Genomic DNA, 19,882 nt, shown 5'->3' on the forward strand with positions numbered 1-19,882 from the left:
AATGTGTTGGCTCAGTTTAATTTATTAAGGTTGATTCAACTCACTTACCATAGTTTGACCCAATGGAATTTAATAAAGCCAGCCCAACTAATTTACAATGTTTTGGATCAAATAATTTACTTGATTAAGATTAATGCAAATTTAGTTGAAACCACCATATGTTACAGCGGTACCTTCACATTACTTAATTAAGTTGATCCAACTCATGAAAATTAAGTTAGCTCAACAAACATGCTTCATGCTGAAAGAAAGCTACTTAATCATGTTGAAATCCTTTCCATGATTTAATTACGTTAATTCAAAGAGATGTTTTTAAGTTACATCACATCAAGTGTTTTAAGACAGGACTGGGTGAAAGGGTAGAAAGAACACTCAACAATTAGAACAGGTACAACAAAACTGTATTTTCAAAATTGTTATCCATTTTCTTTTACATGTGCAGTGCAGGCACTTTACTACAAAAGGTATAAACTCTTGCCATATGACAACACATTTGAACAGCATTTAAACTAGTCACAATTACAAAAAGTTGTCATTTTTCAGTAGTTCATGAAACTGCATACTTTGCTAGCTTTTAAAAGTTTAAATGTGAACTTGCAACTTAATTTACCAAACTCACAAAAAAAATTATTTTTCTAATTTAAAAAACATACATGTATATTTTAAAACCACTTGATTTTATTGTCAATTTAAATCTGACAAACTGAAGCAAAACAAAATACAGTATTTTGCAGCAGCAATATTTGCTTGTTACACAAAAGTCAAAGTATTGCAACCAAAGTGAAAAATAGTCAGATCTAAAAACATAACTGATACATTTACAATCATGATAATATGACATTGAGTACAATTAATTAAATAATCTTTACTAAAGCAAAGTACCCAAATGTCAAAGTTTCCAAACTGCATTCATATCAGTTAAACACAGACAGGATGAAAAGGAAAGACTCTCTCTGACCTTCCTTCATTGTTCTGTCCTCCTGTCTGTCTATTAGAAATGGACAGAACAGATACAGAGAGAGAGGCAGAGAAAAAGACAGACAGGGAGAGAGATGGAGTAAGAGAACTGATTGTGTGTAAATGTGTAATTTTACCATTTTAAAATGGTAAAATTACATGGTTCATGAAGGAGGAGAATGGAGACATGCAGGTTCACTGCTGTGTTCTGCATAAGTCGTCTTGTTGGTTGATGTCACTTTTCCGTTTGCAGCTTTTGTTCCATTTTCTGGGTTGAGGCCTATGAATCACCTAGAATAGATGGGAGACAGTTTAAAATTACCCTTTTGTTTTTAAGTACATATTACATTTTTAGATTAGATACCTGTGAACTACCAAATATGTTTTGTAAAGGCATTACTAAAAATAGTTCTCATAGTTCTCACCTATGAAACAATACTCTAGGTGGCAAAAGGAGCTGCTGGACCCGCTTGTGCCCTTGATGCTGTTTCCTGAAAAATAACAATGTTCAGTGATATTAGTTTTAATTTTAACTTAATACTCTGGTACACAGAGACATTTCCATAGACAGATACATTCCTCTGTCTCTATCCATATACTATGTTTGCAGACAGAGACACCTTCTGTACCTTCTGTGCTTCTATGTGTAGACATAAGGTTGGCAGATACAGTAAGATGACTATGTCTTCATCCATTAGTCTATGGACAGAAGGATGGAAGTTACAGTGAGACACAGACAATTGGAGTATCTGGGGCGGTGAGAGGGGTGAGAGGTCGGTCTTGTCACCCCCACAAGATGCTGCCCTGGGCGGTTGCCCGTGTTGCCCATAGCAGAATCTGGCACTGGCTGATTAATCACAATTAATCACTATGCCTAACTTTGTAGGCTTGAAATGTAAATATGCTCACAGCTGTGCAAACCCCTCTTGCTGCAGATAATCCAAGCAATTATCTTGCATTTGTACATCTGTAGTCTCCCATACTCAATAGCAACTAAGAGAAATTTACTCCACATCCATACAAGTGGTACCAAACATGTTCAGGAGCCAACTGATAGATAAGATCTATTTTATTAGATCTATTTTAATTTCTAGTTCTTGGATGCCCCACCCTTTTATGATACCATGAAGTCCATATCAAACATGCACATTCTCAAAAGATGTTTTGTCTCAAACCAACCATGTCTAAAGATTCTTAGTTTTCCAGGTTTTTATATTCAAGAAGGTTTATAGAAACTCAGTTTGTTTTAAATGTTGGTTTAGAAATGTTCCTCTATATTCATTTCCTGTGATGAAACGGGACTATATTGTCCTCATCCAGCCGGTGAAGACCGGTGTAATTCATGCACATGAAACTGCGGGCTAGTAAACTAGATGTGCACAACGTTGGTTAAAGATCCAACACAAGAAACTGTTGAAACTGTTCAGCTCTTGTTGCTGTCTGTCTGCAGTCGCAGGAAAAGTATTTCGCTGTTCGTAGCTCCCCGTGTGTAACGTGCTGCTGTGAACTAGATAACCCTCCGCGGGAGAGAGGCTCTGATGTCAAAATAGATGGTTTGATTGATCTGTGTTATGTAATATTAACGCATTAAAATGTTCTGGTTAATCGCGTGCGCTAACGCGTTAACGTTGACAGTCCTGTGTGCGAGAGAGAGAAAAAAAACACAAAAGAAAAACAGTTGAGAAATCCTACCCTCAAACAACTTCCGCAAAAAGACCAGAATATAGGAATCTGCATATTCTAGGTGAACCAACAGCACTTGTGTTAGCTGAGAAATAACCGAAGTTAGCTTTAGCAAACAAGCGAGAGTAGCTCAATATAACCACATAAAATATATTTTTGTACACAAAACTGCAATATAATATTTTTTAAAAAGTACTTACCCGGTGAAAGTCATTGTTGGCCCGCCCTCCAGCCTGTGAACGTTCGCCTCCAGCCGGTAAAAATCCCACAATGCAACTGTACATTACAAATTTACAGTACATGTGTAAATTTCCGCACGTGATCCAGCGGTCCAAACACGTCCCTTATACTTCCCATACGCATTTCAGATCACAATAGCTGTATTTTCAAAACCCAGCCACCTTACTGTATTTTCATGCTGTAGTAGTTTTTACAGCCATTTGTTACAGTGCAGTTTTTAATATTAATATTATTTCAATATTTGCCATCTCTGCTGGTAGCTGCTTCCTCCAGTTGTTGTTCTGACGGTTCTCCTCATCGTTCTCCATCATGTCAGCCATGTTCCTCTTCTTCTGTTCCCGGGAGAAAATAATCAGATGTTATAGCTTATAGCACATAAATGTAGATAAATAACAGAATTACTCATGTGGAAGTTACATATACAGAAGGAATTATTTAAAACAGACATGTTACTTTATATATATGCAAACATTTTTTTACCATCCAGACATAGAGAATTATAAATAACTGGAATAGTTGTGTAAATTATAGACAAAACATAATTACCTGTAAGTTTTAGATCTATGCAGACATACAGTACAGCCATGGATAAAATACCACTATCGTTTTCTTCAGGTTTATTGTTTATTTTTATGTTCTCTACAATTAATAGTTCATAACCGTTTAATTAGAGAACTGAAATGTAGCCATTTTACAATAATAGGATATCATATAACATGTTTTATTATCTCACAATGGGGGAAACTAAGGAGCAACAACAGTAAAATGAGAAACAATCGAAGCATGTAGATTCACACAAAGACATAAAAACCAAATGAAGGCGACATGCTGTACAATATTGACAGTTATTTAGAACTGAGGAATGTGAAACTGAGTATCTTCAGAAAACGCGCATGTTGTGTTTGAGCAATAAAAACACAGCAGACTTTGTGTTTCAAATGTCTTCCTTGACTGTATGTAGGCAACCTTAACTATAGTAAAAAGCAGACAGAGTTACAAACTGCTCACCTGGCTGGAGATCAGCAGCGGCGTCAGCTGCATCTGAGTCGGTGTTCACCGTGGGGCTGCGAAGCGGCTAACGAGGCTTTGACAGAAACGACTCATTCCTCACTGCACCACCGAGCTGCCACTGAATATTGAAATCCGAAGCAAAGAAAAGCCGGCATCTTTGTTCACCACTTCATGCTTGTAGCTTCCATCACTTGCAGCGAGTTTGAAATGTTGCGCCTTTTTTCCTATGTCTGACCACGCCCACGCCCACGGCCAATCAGTGAACAGGAGCGAAGCTTGTGTCACCCATGAAGCAGCACACCTGGCCCTACTCCAAAGCAGGAACCAGCCTCCAAAACAAAGCCGGTGGAAAAGCTGGTAAAGCGAGCCGAGTAGAGGCGAGCCGAGCCGAGCTGGTGGAAAAGGGACAAATGTGTGTTGGCCGGTGTTCTGTCAGATCAGCATACTCTTTCTGACCAGCTGTATGACATCCTGACTTAGCGGTTAACTAGTCAGGCCGTCATCAAGCAACAGGGAGGCAAGTTTTACACGGGCGTGTGTTGTAATTGACTGCAGCTTTAGCTAGTCCCTGCTTCAAATACACTTTTAAACCACGATAATGCATGTATATCTATCTAATTATCATTGAAAACAATTTAATGACTTATTTTCGTCGTAACTGGTCGTGTATGCTGAACTGACAGTTCCTCTAACGGTCGGACTTCTTAATGCGCATGCGCAGTATGCTATTCTGACAGCGTATGATGATCTGATAGAACACCGGCCTTAATCAGTTTTTGGTTATGTGTGGCTGTTGCCGGTGTTATATGTTATGGCTATGTAAGCATGCAGCAGTGTGCATATGAGCAGATAAAGAGATAGCGGAAAGACACATAATTATTATATTCATTACAATACCTTTACTGGTCTGATGTTAATGCATCCAGCTGACAACATTTAACTCAATCCACTGAGGCTAAAAGAAGAAGTGAAATATTGTCCTAAGGGTAAAACATCCAAACACAGGCTCAGTGGTGTGGTACAGTATATTCCAATACAGCCAGTCTAAGCTCTAAATTATAGAAATTGAACAGCAGCTAAACAATATGATATCCTGACACTGAGGAGCAAACTCAGCGGTTAATCTACGTCTGAAGCAGAAGGAAGACAGCTGGTCTGAGACATGAGTGAAAAGGCTGAGCAGGAAAAACCAATGAGAAGATGGCCTCAGGTAGATTCTCCCTAACACCTGCTCTGCAGCCTTGACTCGTCTCCCTTAGTGGATTTACAATCGTTCACACTTTAACCATGTGACTTTTGACTGTTGGCCACACTTGTTGAGTCTGTACCTGTAATCAGAATTGATAAAGCTGTTCTGGACTTTTGAGAAGTGAAATGAGACAAAGTCCTTTTGTTGTATATATTTGTGCTAATACAATCATGTTTACCCATCTTTGCATAAAACAAAATAGAAATCATGTGTAAAATTATCTATCCATAGCTGTATTTGGGGTGAAATCTTCATAGAACTATACAACCATCTGTATGAGCAGTAAGTTCAAATGTAGCAATAATAGTATCTGGTAATGAGAGCAACCAACTGGCAGGGCAGAGCTCTCCCTGTTCTCCCACAGCCCACCCTGCTCATCCTCCCACTCAGTCCTCTTTCGTTCTTGCTCGTTCTTCTCTTCCTTCATCAGCTCATCATCCTCCTTTACTTTGTTTAAACTGTCACATCTGTGTCCTTCATGGCCTTCATAGCAGTGGCAGCGAAATCTGTCAGTGAGCTGCTGCAGGTCATTCTGTGACGGCCACCCGCTGACGGTAAAGGTCCCGTTCCCTGAGGGGTGAATTTGGTAATTCTCTGAACTCAGATGGAGGTAGTGGTGGGCAAGGGGGTCTTGGCGGACACACCGGCCGTTCCCTTGGCACAGGAATTCACTGCAGACTTCAGCAGCCCGGGTCACATTGGTGATGTACCGACCAAGGCGACGAGTCAAGAAGGACTTCACCAAAGTGCAGTTATGCTGTAGAGACAAGCCAGTAGTCATAGTGTGACATTTTGTTAAACATTCCTACAAATATATTTAGTTTACATCAGTTATGAATCTTGTAGAATAATGTTTCAGATCATAGTACATGCAACATCTTTCACACTGCAACTGTCTGATGAAACACCAAAACTGTTTAAACATCATAATATAGTATTTGCTGAAGATTTGAGTTATTTTATGTGGGGGAAAGTTGTCCTGGAATCTCCTTTCTAAAAATGGCATTGTTATCCCCTGTCATTATTCTGAAAAATCTTGCAAGTGAAGTAAGGTTTAAAAACAATGATTTAGTTTTTTCAAAGTATTCAGGGTGACGGTGTTAGAGAAAGTTCAAAAACCACTTAGAATGTTGGGAGTAAAATCAAAAAGCAAGATGATATAGGAAACCACTTTCAGCCTCCCCTTGAGGCCAGAAGTAATGTGGACAGCTGACATGTAATAAAATGTACACCCTCATGTCAAAGCACTTCACTATATGAAAAAAGAAATTAGGGTAGAAAGTACACCTACCCTGGATGATGTCAAGTTAAGATCTCCCCAGATGATGAATCCTGCAGCTCCCAGAGCAGCACTCTCGCCAATAGTATGAATCAAGTCTTTCTGTAGAAAATACAGAAAACAAAAATAGGTACAGCTATCATTCATTTGTTGTCCATCATTATAAAACAAAGAATTGAGCTTTTGTCATTTTAACGTTTTCCTCTTGAATGATAAAAATTGGATTTGTATATGTTTTTTATAATTACTATTTACCTCTGAAAAGAGTTTCTGACAACAGAAGACATTTTTCTTGGATTTGCTTTTCTGTGAATGTCCAGCAGATGGCAGAAGTGAATTTAATTTTCAAAGTTTTCATCTTCAGTTTCAGTGAACAAAAACTCTAGAAACATAAAGTTTTGAATGTTTTGCAGACTATGAAAGTAGGTAGCCAAGACGACTGCATTGCTTTGATATTTACTATGGATTCTAGCACCAGATAGCAGATAACTGCGTTGTTGCATGGTTTGTCATCTTCTGTCTGAAAAAAGATGGGCAGTCCAAACACTCAGCCATGACTTGACCTTACATCAGAAAGTCCAGTAAATGGTAAAAGGAATCTGGTTGTTGTGGTGAAGGGAATGCTGTAAGTCAATGACTCGATGCAATCTGTTGGGTTTCCTTACATTGAAATTTTCCTTCCATTCGGAACAATAAACTGAACCTGATTGCATTGTCTGACAACTAGCATTAAATTGAAATGTATTTATCTAACTTTGAATCTGTTTTTATTCCATTTCCTTTATTTAACCAAGTAAAACCCCATTGAGGTCTAGATCTCATTTTCAAGAGGGATCTGGGCAGAAATCTGCAACACACAACTGCCTGATAACACAAAAAGTCTTTATGACTGGATTGAATTGGTATTTTCTTCTTTAAAAAATGTGTTGAGACATTGGCTGTTAAGTGGTGCTATTTGAATAAACTGAACTGAACTGAATTTGTCCTTGTTGCTTAAATAGACATTGCTGCTCCAAGAGTAACTCCTCTGTCCTGACAGTATAACAGAAAGTCTAAAGAGGCAAAGTGAGTTGCACTTAGGGTATAATTTGGACAAATGAACGTTATATATTTATACAACTCTGGAAAAAAGTTAAGAGACTTCTTTAAATTGTTCCATGGACTCTGACTTACTGTGGTGAGAAAAGCCAGTGCATCATCTCGGTAGCCTAGTCTGAGGTAGACGTAGGTGGGAAGGTCATACTCCTTTGAGGTAAGTGAGGCAATCCGGAGAGACTCTTGGATTCTGTTGTGGGCAAAGTGCCAGTTACTGATGCTGTTGGTGTGACTCTTTCTGATTGCCACAGAGGGAAACAACGCTGTACTGCTGTTCCACAGCCACAACAGCTCGTCGTTCCTCATCATCTCCGGCAGGGGACACAGGCCCGTGTAGTTCTGGTCGTGCAAGTTGTAGTTATGACAGTCTGGGTAGAGGTAGAAACCCCAGAGGGCATTGGGCCGTAGCCGTGTTCCCAACTGTAGTGTCCTTTGCATGAATGTTTTGGCACTTTTCTCAAATCGCCTCCGGGCCAGCACCTCTACCTGAGCTGCAGTCACATTAACATACGCCTTCTTGGTCAGCTCCTTCGACTTTTGCTTGTAAATGTTCTTTTTGTGCCAGTTACGGTCCCACTGAGGTCGCCAGAACTCCCAGTCAATGACAGCCAGGCCACGAAAATCCTCTGCAGGAATGAAGTGAACAATGTGCTGATAAGCTTTGAGCAGATGCATGTCCAGGCTGCAGTTTTGAGGCAGACCTCCATGAATGGCTTTGCCTTGTGGCGTGTAGTAAGGGTAGTGGCCAAGCCGGTTTGCATAAAAAATTGTTACATTTTGCCCTGTCCAAGTAGCACGTGGGCTTCCTTGTATGTGAAAAAGATGCTCAAGGTTGGTTGTAATATTGTACTTGATGGTACACATATCTAAGGGAGCGTTCCAGGCAGCGAGAAAGGGCTTCCGACTAATCAAGGGAAGCTTTGCAGGTTTTTGACCAAAGGCAGAATTGAAGAGCAATAACAGCCAAGAGCAGGTGACAGAGATGGGTACTACTAGGTGGGAGGAGGATGTCCCGCCCACTGCCACCACATACATTCTGGGATCAAACTTGTCACCTGTCAATCATCCTGAAGGAGAGGGAAGAAAGTTGAGAAATATGGGGAGTTAAAACAGGGTTTTGAAACTACTTGTTGTAGAACAAATAGAACTTGACACCAGATATTTACATACACTGTATATGTGTAAGAGTCAGGGTTAAGTTATGAATAAACAAATGAATGTATAAATGAATATAAGTGAGGGTTAGGGTAGAATTCCCACTGTTTGACATAAATCAGACCACATGTTTTCTGTTTTAGGTCAGTTACCAAAATTATTCCAGTTTATTACATTTCAGAATAATAAGAGAGTCAAAAGTTCCCATCTATTTCAGTATTTGGTAGAATTTGTCAGGAATCTGGAGTATTTGTGTAGCTAATCTCTCCATTTCTTTTAGCTTTAGGTTTCCAGTTGACTGCTATCAGCAGGACCATATGAAGAGCTAGCTGCCAGTTATTGAGTGTTTTACCTCAGTGGTAACCTGAGGTAAAACTAGTTAGTCATGCTGTGTGCTCTCCTTAACCCCCTCCCCCTTCTCTGTCTCTCTCTTTTTTTCTTCAAGAATTCTTGCCATTCTTTTACCTTGGATTCATGTTTTTCTTTGGCTCTGTGTTTTTGTAAGGTTGTTTGTTCATCATTTTTTTATTAAATACCCACATCTACTCAACTCATCTGCTTGCTACATTTGGGTCCACTTTAAAACCACAAATCAGGACATCCTCTGTGGTGCAGTTGTAATAACTGCTGCCTTGCTGTACTAAGGTCTTGGGTTTGAATCACAGCTTTTTGGGTCAATCTCTCACAAGTTTGACCCAAAAACAGTCTCTGTGTCTGCCGCTCATGAACATGCGTATCATTTTGTAACAAACATCACACCGGGAAGCAGACTGCAATCATCTCATTTATAGTCACTTTCTAAGTATTAAAACTACAGTCACATAAAATATCAATGCAATTTATTGATATTTTATATGACTAGTAAGGTTTGAAGTGTGAGGACAGGGATACTTGGTTTTCAAATCTTTCACAATAAAAACCTGAAAAGTGTGGTGTGCACGCTGTTCAGGTTATGATTCTAGCTGTTTGTAATTTAACATGAGTACAAAAGAAGCTGTTCTGGTTCTGGTCTCAGACATTTGTTTAGAGAATAAGCGTAACCATGGAGACCAGGGAATCCAGCAGGAGGTCAGGGAGAACCTGGTGGTTCTGTGTAAAGCAGAGATAGGTTCTGCAACAACATCCCAGAGTTTTGATCAATCCTTCATCTGGACGTGGAGACAGACATTTTCAAAACTTACGTCCTAAGTTTACTTAGTTTTAAGTAAGATGTAATGACATAATCGTCATTACACCTAGCACTGCTGTGAAACCTCATTAGTTCTCTTTTCTTTATAAAATATATGCAGACTTGTTGCCTCAAAATTTGTAATTAGCATGGCAGTCATTCACATGTGTTGCTAAAACCAATCAATGTAACTGATGTCTGTAAGAAAAGCAGCTTTTTGCTGCAGTTGGAAGATATTATATTATATATAGTACAATAACAATTTGCTATTGATCTGTTCAGTAGACTTGCTTGTAGTCTTTTATTTATTTGTTTTTTGTGACAAAAAAAATAAGTTTCATTAAAATATACAAAAGTACAATTTCCTGCTTTTGAAACAGAAGAAATACATCAAATTTAGCAAATATTAGGCTTCTCCAATAGGGAACAATGAATGCAAGGACCTGAAATACAAAACAGTCCTATTTGCTAAGTTAAGCTAATATATGGGGCTGCAGATGATAATAAATTCAGAACCGATTGGGAACCAGAAGAGCTGACTGGTCTTTAGGAGCCAAGCCACAAGTTTCTCTGAAAACTACTATCCTACGTTCACTTAATAAATATGCATATGTTGTAATTACTTAGACACCAAAGATTATATTTTTAACCACTTATATAAAAAACTTTATTGAACTTTATTGAAAAAATTCCTGCTTCCTGTTTGTTTCTCTGCTCAGACTTTTGACAGAAAATATAAAAAGCAGTGATATTTTGATCACTTCTTTCAGTAAGACAAACTAAATTATTTGCCAAACTACTCCCTAACTCAGAGCAGGTTGTCATGAAAATGAACATACAATTCACTCACAGTGTGCAGTTTCATGTGTGCAAATGTACATGAAAAAATCTAATAAGATACTGCTCTGAAAGCATATGCTCATTCTTTAAGAACTGACTGCATAGATGAAGCTTTGGAGTTTACCTTTAGACCTTAAACATCCTCAAAGTATTTTTTGTGACAAATAAATAAAAAGTGACTTAATTAGTTGCTACACTGCAGGATACCTTGTTGGCCAAACTTTCTAAAGTCCTTCCACTGGCTCCTTGTAGCTCAGAGAATAGACTTTAAAATACTGTTAGTTTAGAAATGACTGAACAGCTCAGCTCCACATTACATTAAACAACTGCTCTTGTTGGATCAACCTTTCAGACCTTTCTGTGAGGATTTAAGTTTTCTTCTTCTTCCCTTTTTTATGGCGGTTGGCAAACAACTTTTAGGTGCATTATCGCCACCTTCCAGATTGGAGCTTTTACTTCTACAATCTCCCCATAACACTCGTTCTTCTTCGAAAACTAAAAATACTGCTGAGAACTCCATCCCCAGATGATCTCTGAAACAATTCTCTTATATCTAATTTACTTTTATCCCTATCTAAATTTCTAATTAACACCTCTTTTTCATGAACATACTTATTGTATTGTTTCTAATTTTTCACAATAACTACAACAACCTTTATTATGTTTATTAGTTATTTTAAGAGTACTATTTAATCCTGTATGTCCAAATCTTATTCTGGTTGTAATATCTTCTTTTTTTAATTCTGTTACATTTTCTTAATTTTCCAACTTTTTTGGATACTATAATAAAAGCTAGCATTGCCTCCTATCCCATTGCTCTTGCCATTTTTTCTTAATATGCATTTTTATAATATTCTTTATCTTATTTTAAAATATTTTATTATTTAAATCAACAATATTTTCTCTCTCATTTCTTCATTAAAGCCATTAAAATTGCAATTAATTCACTTGTATACACTGTCAATTCTTTTATTTCTCATAATATTTAAATCTGGGATTACAAAAGATATACCTACTTTATCATTTAACATTTTAGGAGCATCAGTATAAATCTGTACATACTCTGAATATTCTCTTTCTATTTACATTCCCACCTCCTTATTTTCTAATTGTCTCCCTTTCTTCAAATCAACTTCAGCCTGTCCAAAGGTCCATGATGGAATATCAGGAATATCAACCACAGGACTAATTAAAAAGTTATCTATTCTTACATCTTTTACTTTATTCATAATTATCCACCCAAAACTACTCATTTGCTTCTTTTCTTTTTCTTGACAAGGTTGCAGCGTAACATGTGGAGGATGACCTTCATCATGTCCTTTACTATTTGCCCAGTAAATTATGGCCAGTTGTTCTCTCCTGAGCTCCAGTGGCATCTCACCATCTCAACCTGTAGAGCTGAAACTGGAGTTGTTTTCATTGCTCCACAACAAAGTTTTAATGCACACCATCTATTGTATTCTGTCTATCGTTCCTCATGTCTAAGTTCGTCATGAATTTTTTCCCAAGATAAATCTTTGACATTAAAAAACTTTGTAGCTGCCTTTACTAGGATTTTTATTTTCTCGGTTTTAGTTCTTGCTTTTTCTGAGCAATTTATGATATGCGCAAGGAAATTAATAATTTTTTCTAATGTAATATTACATTGGTTATTGTCTGTCACTCTTTTCCCTTCATAAGTTGTTTTTGGAGCGTTTTCATTCTTGTTCACTTCTTTCACTGCTCCAGCATAAGTAATTCTCTTATCAGTTTTAGCTTTTTCAATTTCAGCTGCCTCTTTTCTTACCCTGCATATGCTGCAGTATAACTTCCTCCACAGTTACAACATTTAACAGAATTATTTCCACACTCACCACAAAGATGTTCAACTACTACATCTCTATTTCCCTTTACAAACATTCGCTGTTTGTCCGTATCTTTGACATTTATAACATCTGAAAGGTGGTGGAATATAAGTTCTTATTAAAGCTCATGTATCCGATTATCACTTCATCAGGCAGAACTCTATCCTTGAACTCCTGTAAATGCCTGTAATCTCTCCTTATTTTGTTATTTTCTTTAGCTCCTCCAAATTTTCTCCTACAGGAATCCCTGATCTTACTCCTTTTACTTCCTGTTTACACACCATTTGTAATTTTAGAGCCTCGTTCTTTTGTAGAGCATTTTTACAAATGATAAGTAAACTTCCATCCCTTAAGACTTTAGCTAGCTCTACATCTCCAATAGTTTTCTTTAATCCATTTGACGTTTGACAAAATGATAGAACTTACTCCTGTCATATCCTGTCCTACCTTAAAGTTTAATGTAACTTTGAAATCTTCCACTATTTCTTTCCTTTTTCAGTTCTTTCTTCCTCATCCTCAAGAGATCTTTTACCAGCATTTAGTCTCTTTTTAACCATCTTTCCCTCCTCCTCTTCTTCTATTTTCTACTATAGACCATCCTATATCCATATCTTCAACTTCCGAAAGCCCCCATTACAACTAGTCACCTTCTGTGTATTTAACCCCACCTGTGTCACCTGCTCCCTGTCAGATCCTAGTCGTGTCTAACGTTCTGTCTTAGCTGTCGTGTCTCGTGAACCCTGCGTTTGTTCTGTTGTGAACTTCATTATTCATCATTAAAACCATCATTTTCACAACAACCTGGGTCCACCGCGTCTCATCCTCACCACAAAACCACAATTCATGACACTCTCAGGTCTTTTGGTTCTGTTCTGCTCTGCATCCTCAGAACCAGAACCAAACAAGAAGCAGCATTCAGCTTCTATGCTCCACAAATCTAGAACAAACTTCAAGAAAACTGCAAAGCAGTCGAAACACTGAGTTCCTTTAAACCAAGACTAAAAACCCACCTGTTTAGAGTTTCTATTGAAACATTATAAATGAAACATTCAACATTCTGACATGTAATGACGGCGCCTAACAAAATGTAATGACTCAATTATTGACTGTGTGTTCTACATCTTTGTATTTTTATGTTTTATAATGGAAAGCACTCTGAACTGCCTTGTTGCTGAAATGTGCTATACAAATAAACTTGATTGGCAGCTTTTTTGCATGGACTCAACTTAAATAGATGAACTATTCAAGTATTTTTTTTACCACAGCTCCATCTCCACACATCTCTCTCTGTTGGTTTGAATTCTCCCATCCAGTAACTGTCCACAGATCTGGAAGCCAATTGCCACTTTTTAAAGTTTATTAGACAATTAAAGAGAAACATAGAATCAAAAGTTACATTATAATGTGAAAAACACAAAAAGTCCTCTTGCGTCGATGTCAAGTATCAAACTGCTAAAATAACAATGTATCTAGTCTGCAACACATTTTTTGGAAATTCACACGCAAACATTTTGTAACAACTTCCTCTAAGAGGTTAGATTTAGTGATGGGGCAACAATTCAGCTGGAGGCCAAAACAGGGATGACAAAATTTGGAATTCAATGTTCATGGATAATTTTTGCATGCTCATCTATTTTAGGGCAATTTAGATTTTGACTCTACATGCTAAAAATAAATTTTGTGCTGAAACTGAATGTTCAACATAGGTCATATCTGGAGGAGAGCATCACTGAATTTGGATGATGTAAGTACAACAAATGTTCTTATGACATGTTAAGGAAGTGCCAGGTTATTCTTCAAAAAAAGATTGTAGATTTCAACAAGTTGTTTTTTTTTTATCTGGTTAAATAAAGGTTATGAGTATTTCACAGGGATTTTTTTTTTCATGATGTACTCCTTGGAATATGGACCAGAATCCTAATCCATCAGATTGCACAATCCTCCTCAAATGTATGTGGAGCCCAGGTCCTACACATTTTACTACTACCAAGGTTTAAGAAGGTTTGGGATAACATATCACAGATTTCACATTTCATTGTTTTAAATTCAGCAAAACATGTTCATCATTATGTATCCTGAAACTGAAGCTAGCTTACCATGTATGCAGGGAAGCTAAAGCAGGATGTAAGGTTCTGTATTGATAAAAGACTCTGAGTTTGAGCTGAAATCACTTCCATCTGCAGCCTGGCAGAGAGCTGAGGACACATGATTTAACCAGAGGAATTTGCTGTTATTCACTTTGAAGGTTTTCTATTTCAGCCAAAGCTTAGATGCAGAATAAAGGACATTAACAAGGAACAGATCTCAAACCCATGGCTCCTTGGTCCTAAAACCACTTTAGGCTGTTCAACATGAACCTTATACACTGTGAATTTCTACTGAGATATTTTGAGTTCTTTGTTTAGACAAAGACTCTACATCAACAGCAGGATATTTAAGAGTCGGGATAAGAGGACAACTTTTCAAATATCAACAAAACTACAGTTTGTGTCCTTGTGAAGCGCTCTAGTTATCTGACCTTTCATGTGTTTAATACTTTGTATCGCAACAGAGCAGAAGCTGAAGATTAATGATGCTCAGTTCATGTTTACAGTCTGGTTTTGTCTCCAGATGAATGAGTTCTGTGGGCACCTTGGAGCCGCGGTCAGCTCTGCTATCGATTAGGAAAGGAGTTTGTTGATGTCTGTGGTTCCTGTGGAGTGGAACAGCTCCACTCATTCAATGTACACAAGGGATTGTGGTTGTAGGCGTCTATGTTGGAAAACTGTGGTGGTGTTGAACCACAGCTGCCACTTGAGACACTTTCAGGTGTCAGAAGTTCAGCAGGTCCAACTGCAGCTGATAGTGGGTATGGTGAACTCTTTCTGAGACAGAAGGCAGCCGTTCAAACCTGAATGTACTGTACAACAGCTCAGCAAACTATTATGCTTACTTCTGAAAAAAACTAAGAATCCTGAATGCCCCTGAGATTTTGACAGGCACACATTAAAAAGGACAATACAATTCTTTTGAGCAAATGCATTAAAGGCAGAAGTGGCAGAGGCACCAGCCTTGTGTTGGGAAATCAAGCTGACCTTCTGATGGAGGATCTGAGGGGCTCAAACCAAAGTAACACATTCACACACACACACACAGTTATAAAAATGAGCCCCAAACCTAACTGAATCTTATCCACCTTATTCAGGATCATTTACTAATAGTTCTTCATTCTGACCTGAGGGGCGGAGCTTGTAAACATATTTGTAAATGGCTTTAGTTCGTCCTCTGCAATGTTGTTACTATCCTGTATACTGTAAACAAGAGAATCATTGCTTGGCATCAATCGTGTGAATCAGGACAAAATACGTTGTTTTTGATTTAGTCGATTTTTAAACCTTGCTAAATAGAGCTTGTTGATAGCGATATATGTGAAATTGAAGCTGTATTTCTAAGTATAATATTAGTGTATAGTGTATCAGCATAAATGGTGCACTGCCACTTTAAGAAGGCCAATTTTGGCTGCCACATATAAGTAAGTCTCCACCTGCCATAAGCCTCCAAAAAAAATATTTTAAACGTTCAGAAAATTGGATAAAAATGTGAAATCAGAAGATTTTTAGTTACATTTAGCTTCTTCTGGAGGCTCAGTCCTAGGACCTAAATTATTTCTACTTTATTTAAACGATATTTTTGCAGTATCCAGTATTTTAAAGTTTATAATGTTTGCTGACGATACAAATTTCCTTTTTTCTGGAAAATGTATAAATGAAATAATAAAAACAGTAGAAAAAGAGTTTGCTAAATTGAAAACATGGTTTGATTACAATAAGTTATCATTACATGAAGGAAAAACTAAATGATTTATGATGCTAGGCTGCTAAGTATATAAACAGGGTAGGCAAGTATAAGCTTCAGCCTATTCCTATTTTGGTAAATTAGAGGTTTGTTTATTATTACTTTTTGTTTCCTGTGGTTAATGTTAACATCAAGCACATTTACCAAATTTACCATTTGGTATTATTTACCAAAATAAAGTGAAATTGAATTGAAATGTATTTATGTAATTGTTCTGATACAACACAGCAGAGTCAGTTAATGCTAAACAGACCAAACCAAATTAACTTTGAGCAGATTTCTGCTGTAGTTTCTTAGTTTAGTTTTTCAAGAACTGTACCAAAGTTTAATCTACAAGTCAGTTATATGCAAACATATTTTTAATTGTATAAGAGTGTAAAAGACTATTTAACAGTAACAACGGTCAAAATCAACTATGTAATGTACATCCTCTGTGCTTCATAAGTAACATCCAGGTGTTGCACATTGAATACATGGAATAAAACTTAGCAGTGGGATGACCTCTATAAAAGCAGAAATCTTCTCCTGTCTAACATAAAACCAAGTAGGAAAGGCTTAGCCAATCCTTTCCTTTCCCAAATCTGGAAGGATTATAGCAGCAAGCTGAAGACTAACCAGGAAGGAACCTCTTCCTTCTGAAAGGAATATGGCAACACAACTTGAGTTCAGACAGTTGCATCTTTTAATTTTCATTCAAGTTGTTTCATAGGGACAATGTACAATATTTCTGTAAATGTGCCAGAACTAGCCTGTTTGTCCAAAGCCTCATAAACAGCCCATCAACACAGACATCTCATACCCACAGTCAGGTAAAACGGTTGGGGTGACTGTTGGACCTTATACTGTTGTTGACTTAACTCTGAGCTCCTCTGTACATCAGTGGAAGACCACTACTCTGACAGCTGAAGGTTGACTCCAACTGGGTCATCAACAGGGCACAGACCCAAATACTGAAACAAAACGACTGACAGATGAAAGAATCAAGGTTTCAATGGCTCAGTCAAAATCCAGACCTCAACTTGACTGAAATGGTGTGTGGCAAAAAGAAGGCTACACAGAAATGAGCAAACCTTAATGTGGTACAGAAGCTGTTCAGAGTTTTCATAAATTGTTAGCATTTGACTACTGGAGAACTGCTTGTGGTTGATATTAGCGTCTGAATTCCTGCTGTTCCAATCTCATTTTAGCAGCGAGCTTAATGCACAAGCCTCAGATCCTGTAAACTAATCAAGACTCTTGACTGCAGCATTTGATCTTTGACCCGAGTCACTTTAATCTGTGTGCTGACAACAGCCTGGAAACCAACGCCATCTCCTGAATAGAAAATAACTTTTATAGAACGCTGTAACTAGCTTTAATCTGTCTGCCTAAAAAAATTGCCCCCCCACGCTGCAGGATTTTAAGACTATTTACTGTAAGTGGTTATGAGTCAGAGCGTCTGTTAAAAAGCTCAAAAGCTACCTAAGTGAGTCTTTAGATGTTACAGCTTTTGCCATCTGAATAAAAACTAATAGCGACAGATAAAATGGGTTTTGCTTTTCTGAATTCTAAACGGCAAAACTTTGCTCCTTTCTGTGGGTTTCTGTTCAGGGTGAGCTAACATTCTTTGCATGACAGGGCGTCCTCTTTCTCCTCCTCCTTCCTTCATCACCCAAAACACTCAAAACACTCAAGCCATGCTGTAGCACTAAGAGGTGCCGCCTCACACAGGATTTAAAAATATACTTCATCGCCGTCCTGGTGCCAAACAACAGACCTATAGGAGAGCTGGTTTCAGCAGCTTACTGGATAAAAAGTTTCATCACAAGGTTAAAAGCTCACCTGCCCATGCTAGAGTATCATCTTTAGGGGTCACAGCAGAGGTCATGGCAGTTCTTCTGAAACTAACGTCCAAGAGGCCTGAACTTGTTTTTCCTTCACTTTTAAACACCAACCAGTCATCCACACTTATATACCAAGGAAGGGATAGAGAGGGAGGGGAGAGCGTCAACACCACAACACAGCAAGAGAGAAGAGAGGGAGGAGGGAGGGAATGAAAGAGAGGCAGAGTCACAAAGACAAGAGAGAAACACACAGAAAGAGAGAGCGAGGTTTTAATTCCATCTGAGCTCACTGAGCTCTTAGGAAGTCTGATCCTTTGCTAGAAAAGTCTCAGCTCATTCACTTCACTCAATCTCCAAAACAGACATTTGCTAAACTGTCTCTGCACATGCAGGCCTGGTTAAAGTCCCCAAACGATGTGCCGTTTCTGGTTGGTATGGTTTTCAACCAATTCACAGATACTCTGACTTGATCTATACTTTAAGCTCTTGATAGCATTGTCCATTCTCAAACTATCCTGATGATGATTTAGAAATAGGTGTCATTCAATACCTTCAGTCTAAATGTGATCAACATGTTCAGTCCAGTTACCGTCACTCACCAAATTCTGTGAATTTTCTTTCTACTGTTGTACATCCAGCTAAATCCATTAGAGCCACTTTACTTCTGTTTAAGCCCATTGTCTTTTTCCCACCTACAACTGATCCCAAATTCCATTGCGAGACTTCACACCCACACATTGTTCATGCCCATATCACCACATGATTCAAGTCAAACTTGAAAACATTTCAGAAGTCAGCAATAAATTCCCCTCGTTTCAAAAGCTCCAACTAATGTTCATAAATTTTGTCTCCATCCAGGTAGCACCGACCTTCTGGTCAAGGTCTTGAATTTTCATGTTCTAAACTAAAAACATCAGGGAAGTTTGTTGTTTAAAGGCTGAATGTTTAGATGCTCCATATTTGTTCTACTTGGCTCTATGTTAAACAGTTTATGAAACCCATTTAGATTAGGAATACTTTGTTAAAATGTTGCACATTAATGTGACACTCTGTCTCCTAACTCAGACAACCTGGTAGCCTGCAGCTCTGAAACTATAGCTGGTGGAGTATACAGAATCTGAAGACAGCAGACTACTGACTCAGCAGATTGCTGATGACTTCTAGTCGCAGACATCTCTAACCACATCAACTTAAGAACCCTGAGAAAACTAGAGTAGACAAAAAAGCTAATTCCAAGAGGTCCTAAAACATATCACAAGAACACAATTCAAGACAAATAGTTAAGAACAAAAAGCTATGTTTTTCATCTACATGTATTTTCTTAATTTGTATACCGACTGTGTTGTTGCTGTGCTAATTAAATGATAGGACATGTGAACGCTGCCCCAGCTCAGATTCCAGCGGTTTACCACACATAGTTACAACCACAAGAGAATTCCCTGTCTGTTAAATATACACATGGATTTTATCTCTTTTGACTGGTAATGCTTTTCATGTTGCATAAATATGTCATCCAACTTGACAGCCTCTACAGACATCTGCAGACTGAAATAGAATTTAGTTTGCATTCCTCTAATGGTTACATCTTACATTGCAGGGCAACGGATTATGATGGAAGAAACCTGACTCATCAAAACTTGCTTTGTTAATTTACCATCATAACTTTAACATATGTTTTTATTTTCTCCTTTGGACTCAAGATGA

At 37.9% G+C, this 19,882-nt stretch overlaps 1 protein-coding gene across 2 annotated transcripts; it reads right to left on the reverse strand.

Moving 5' to 3' along the window:
• Positions 1–384: 384 nt before the first annotated feature.
• On the reverse strand, positions 385–18,361 carry hyal4 (hyaluronidase 4). 2 transcript variants are annotated; one of them, XR_004336926.1, is made up of 7 exons: positions 18,177–18,361; positions 7,593–8,581; positions 6,432–6,521; positions 3,889–5,897; positions 2,841–3,212; positions 1,383–1,448; positions 385–1,248 (listed from the first exon to the last, which is right to left on the reverse strand). XR_004336926.1 is itself a non-coding variant. In XM_032548328.1 (4 exons), the coding sequence occupies exons 2-4, from the start codon at positions 8,547–8,549 to the stop codon at positions 5,400–5,402; spliced, it is 1,545 nt and encodes a 514-aa protein (XP_032404219.1). In that variant the 5' UTR covers positions 8,550–8,581; positions 18,177–18,361; the 3' UTR covers positions 3,526–5,399. The 2 variants fall into 2 exon arrangements, 1 of the variants encoding a protein (XP_032404219.1); XM_032548328.1 differs by lacking the exons at positions 385–1,248; positions 1,383–1,448; positions 2,841–3,212 and having other exon boundaries at positions 3,526–5,897.
• Between the last annotated feature and the right edge of the window lie 1,521 nt (positions 18,362–19,882).

Source organism: Xiphophorus hellerii, chromosome 2, assembly GCF_003331165.1.
Source record: "Xiphophorus hellerii strain 12219 chromosome 2, Xiphophorus_hellerii-4.1, whole genome shotgun sequence".
NCBI classification, from domain to species: Eukaryota; Metazoa; Chordata; class Actinopteri; order Cyprinodontiformes; family Poeciliidae; genus Xiphophorus; species Xiphophorus hellerii.

Coding starts and splice junctions, on each gene's coding strand:
- hyal4 (XM_032548328.1), bottom strand. CDS start 8,549: ATGTATGTGGTGGCAGTGGGCGGGACATCCTCCTCCCACCTAGTAGTA. Junction 6,522..7,592: donor CACTGGCTTTTCTCACCACA/GTAAGTCAGAGT, acceptor TATTTTCTACAG/AAAGACTTGATTCATACTAT. Junction 5,898..6,431: donor TTAACTTGACATCATCCAGG/GTAGGTGTACTT, acceptor TTGTCTCTACAG/CATAACTGCACTTTGGTGAA.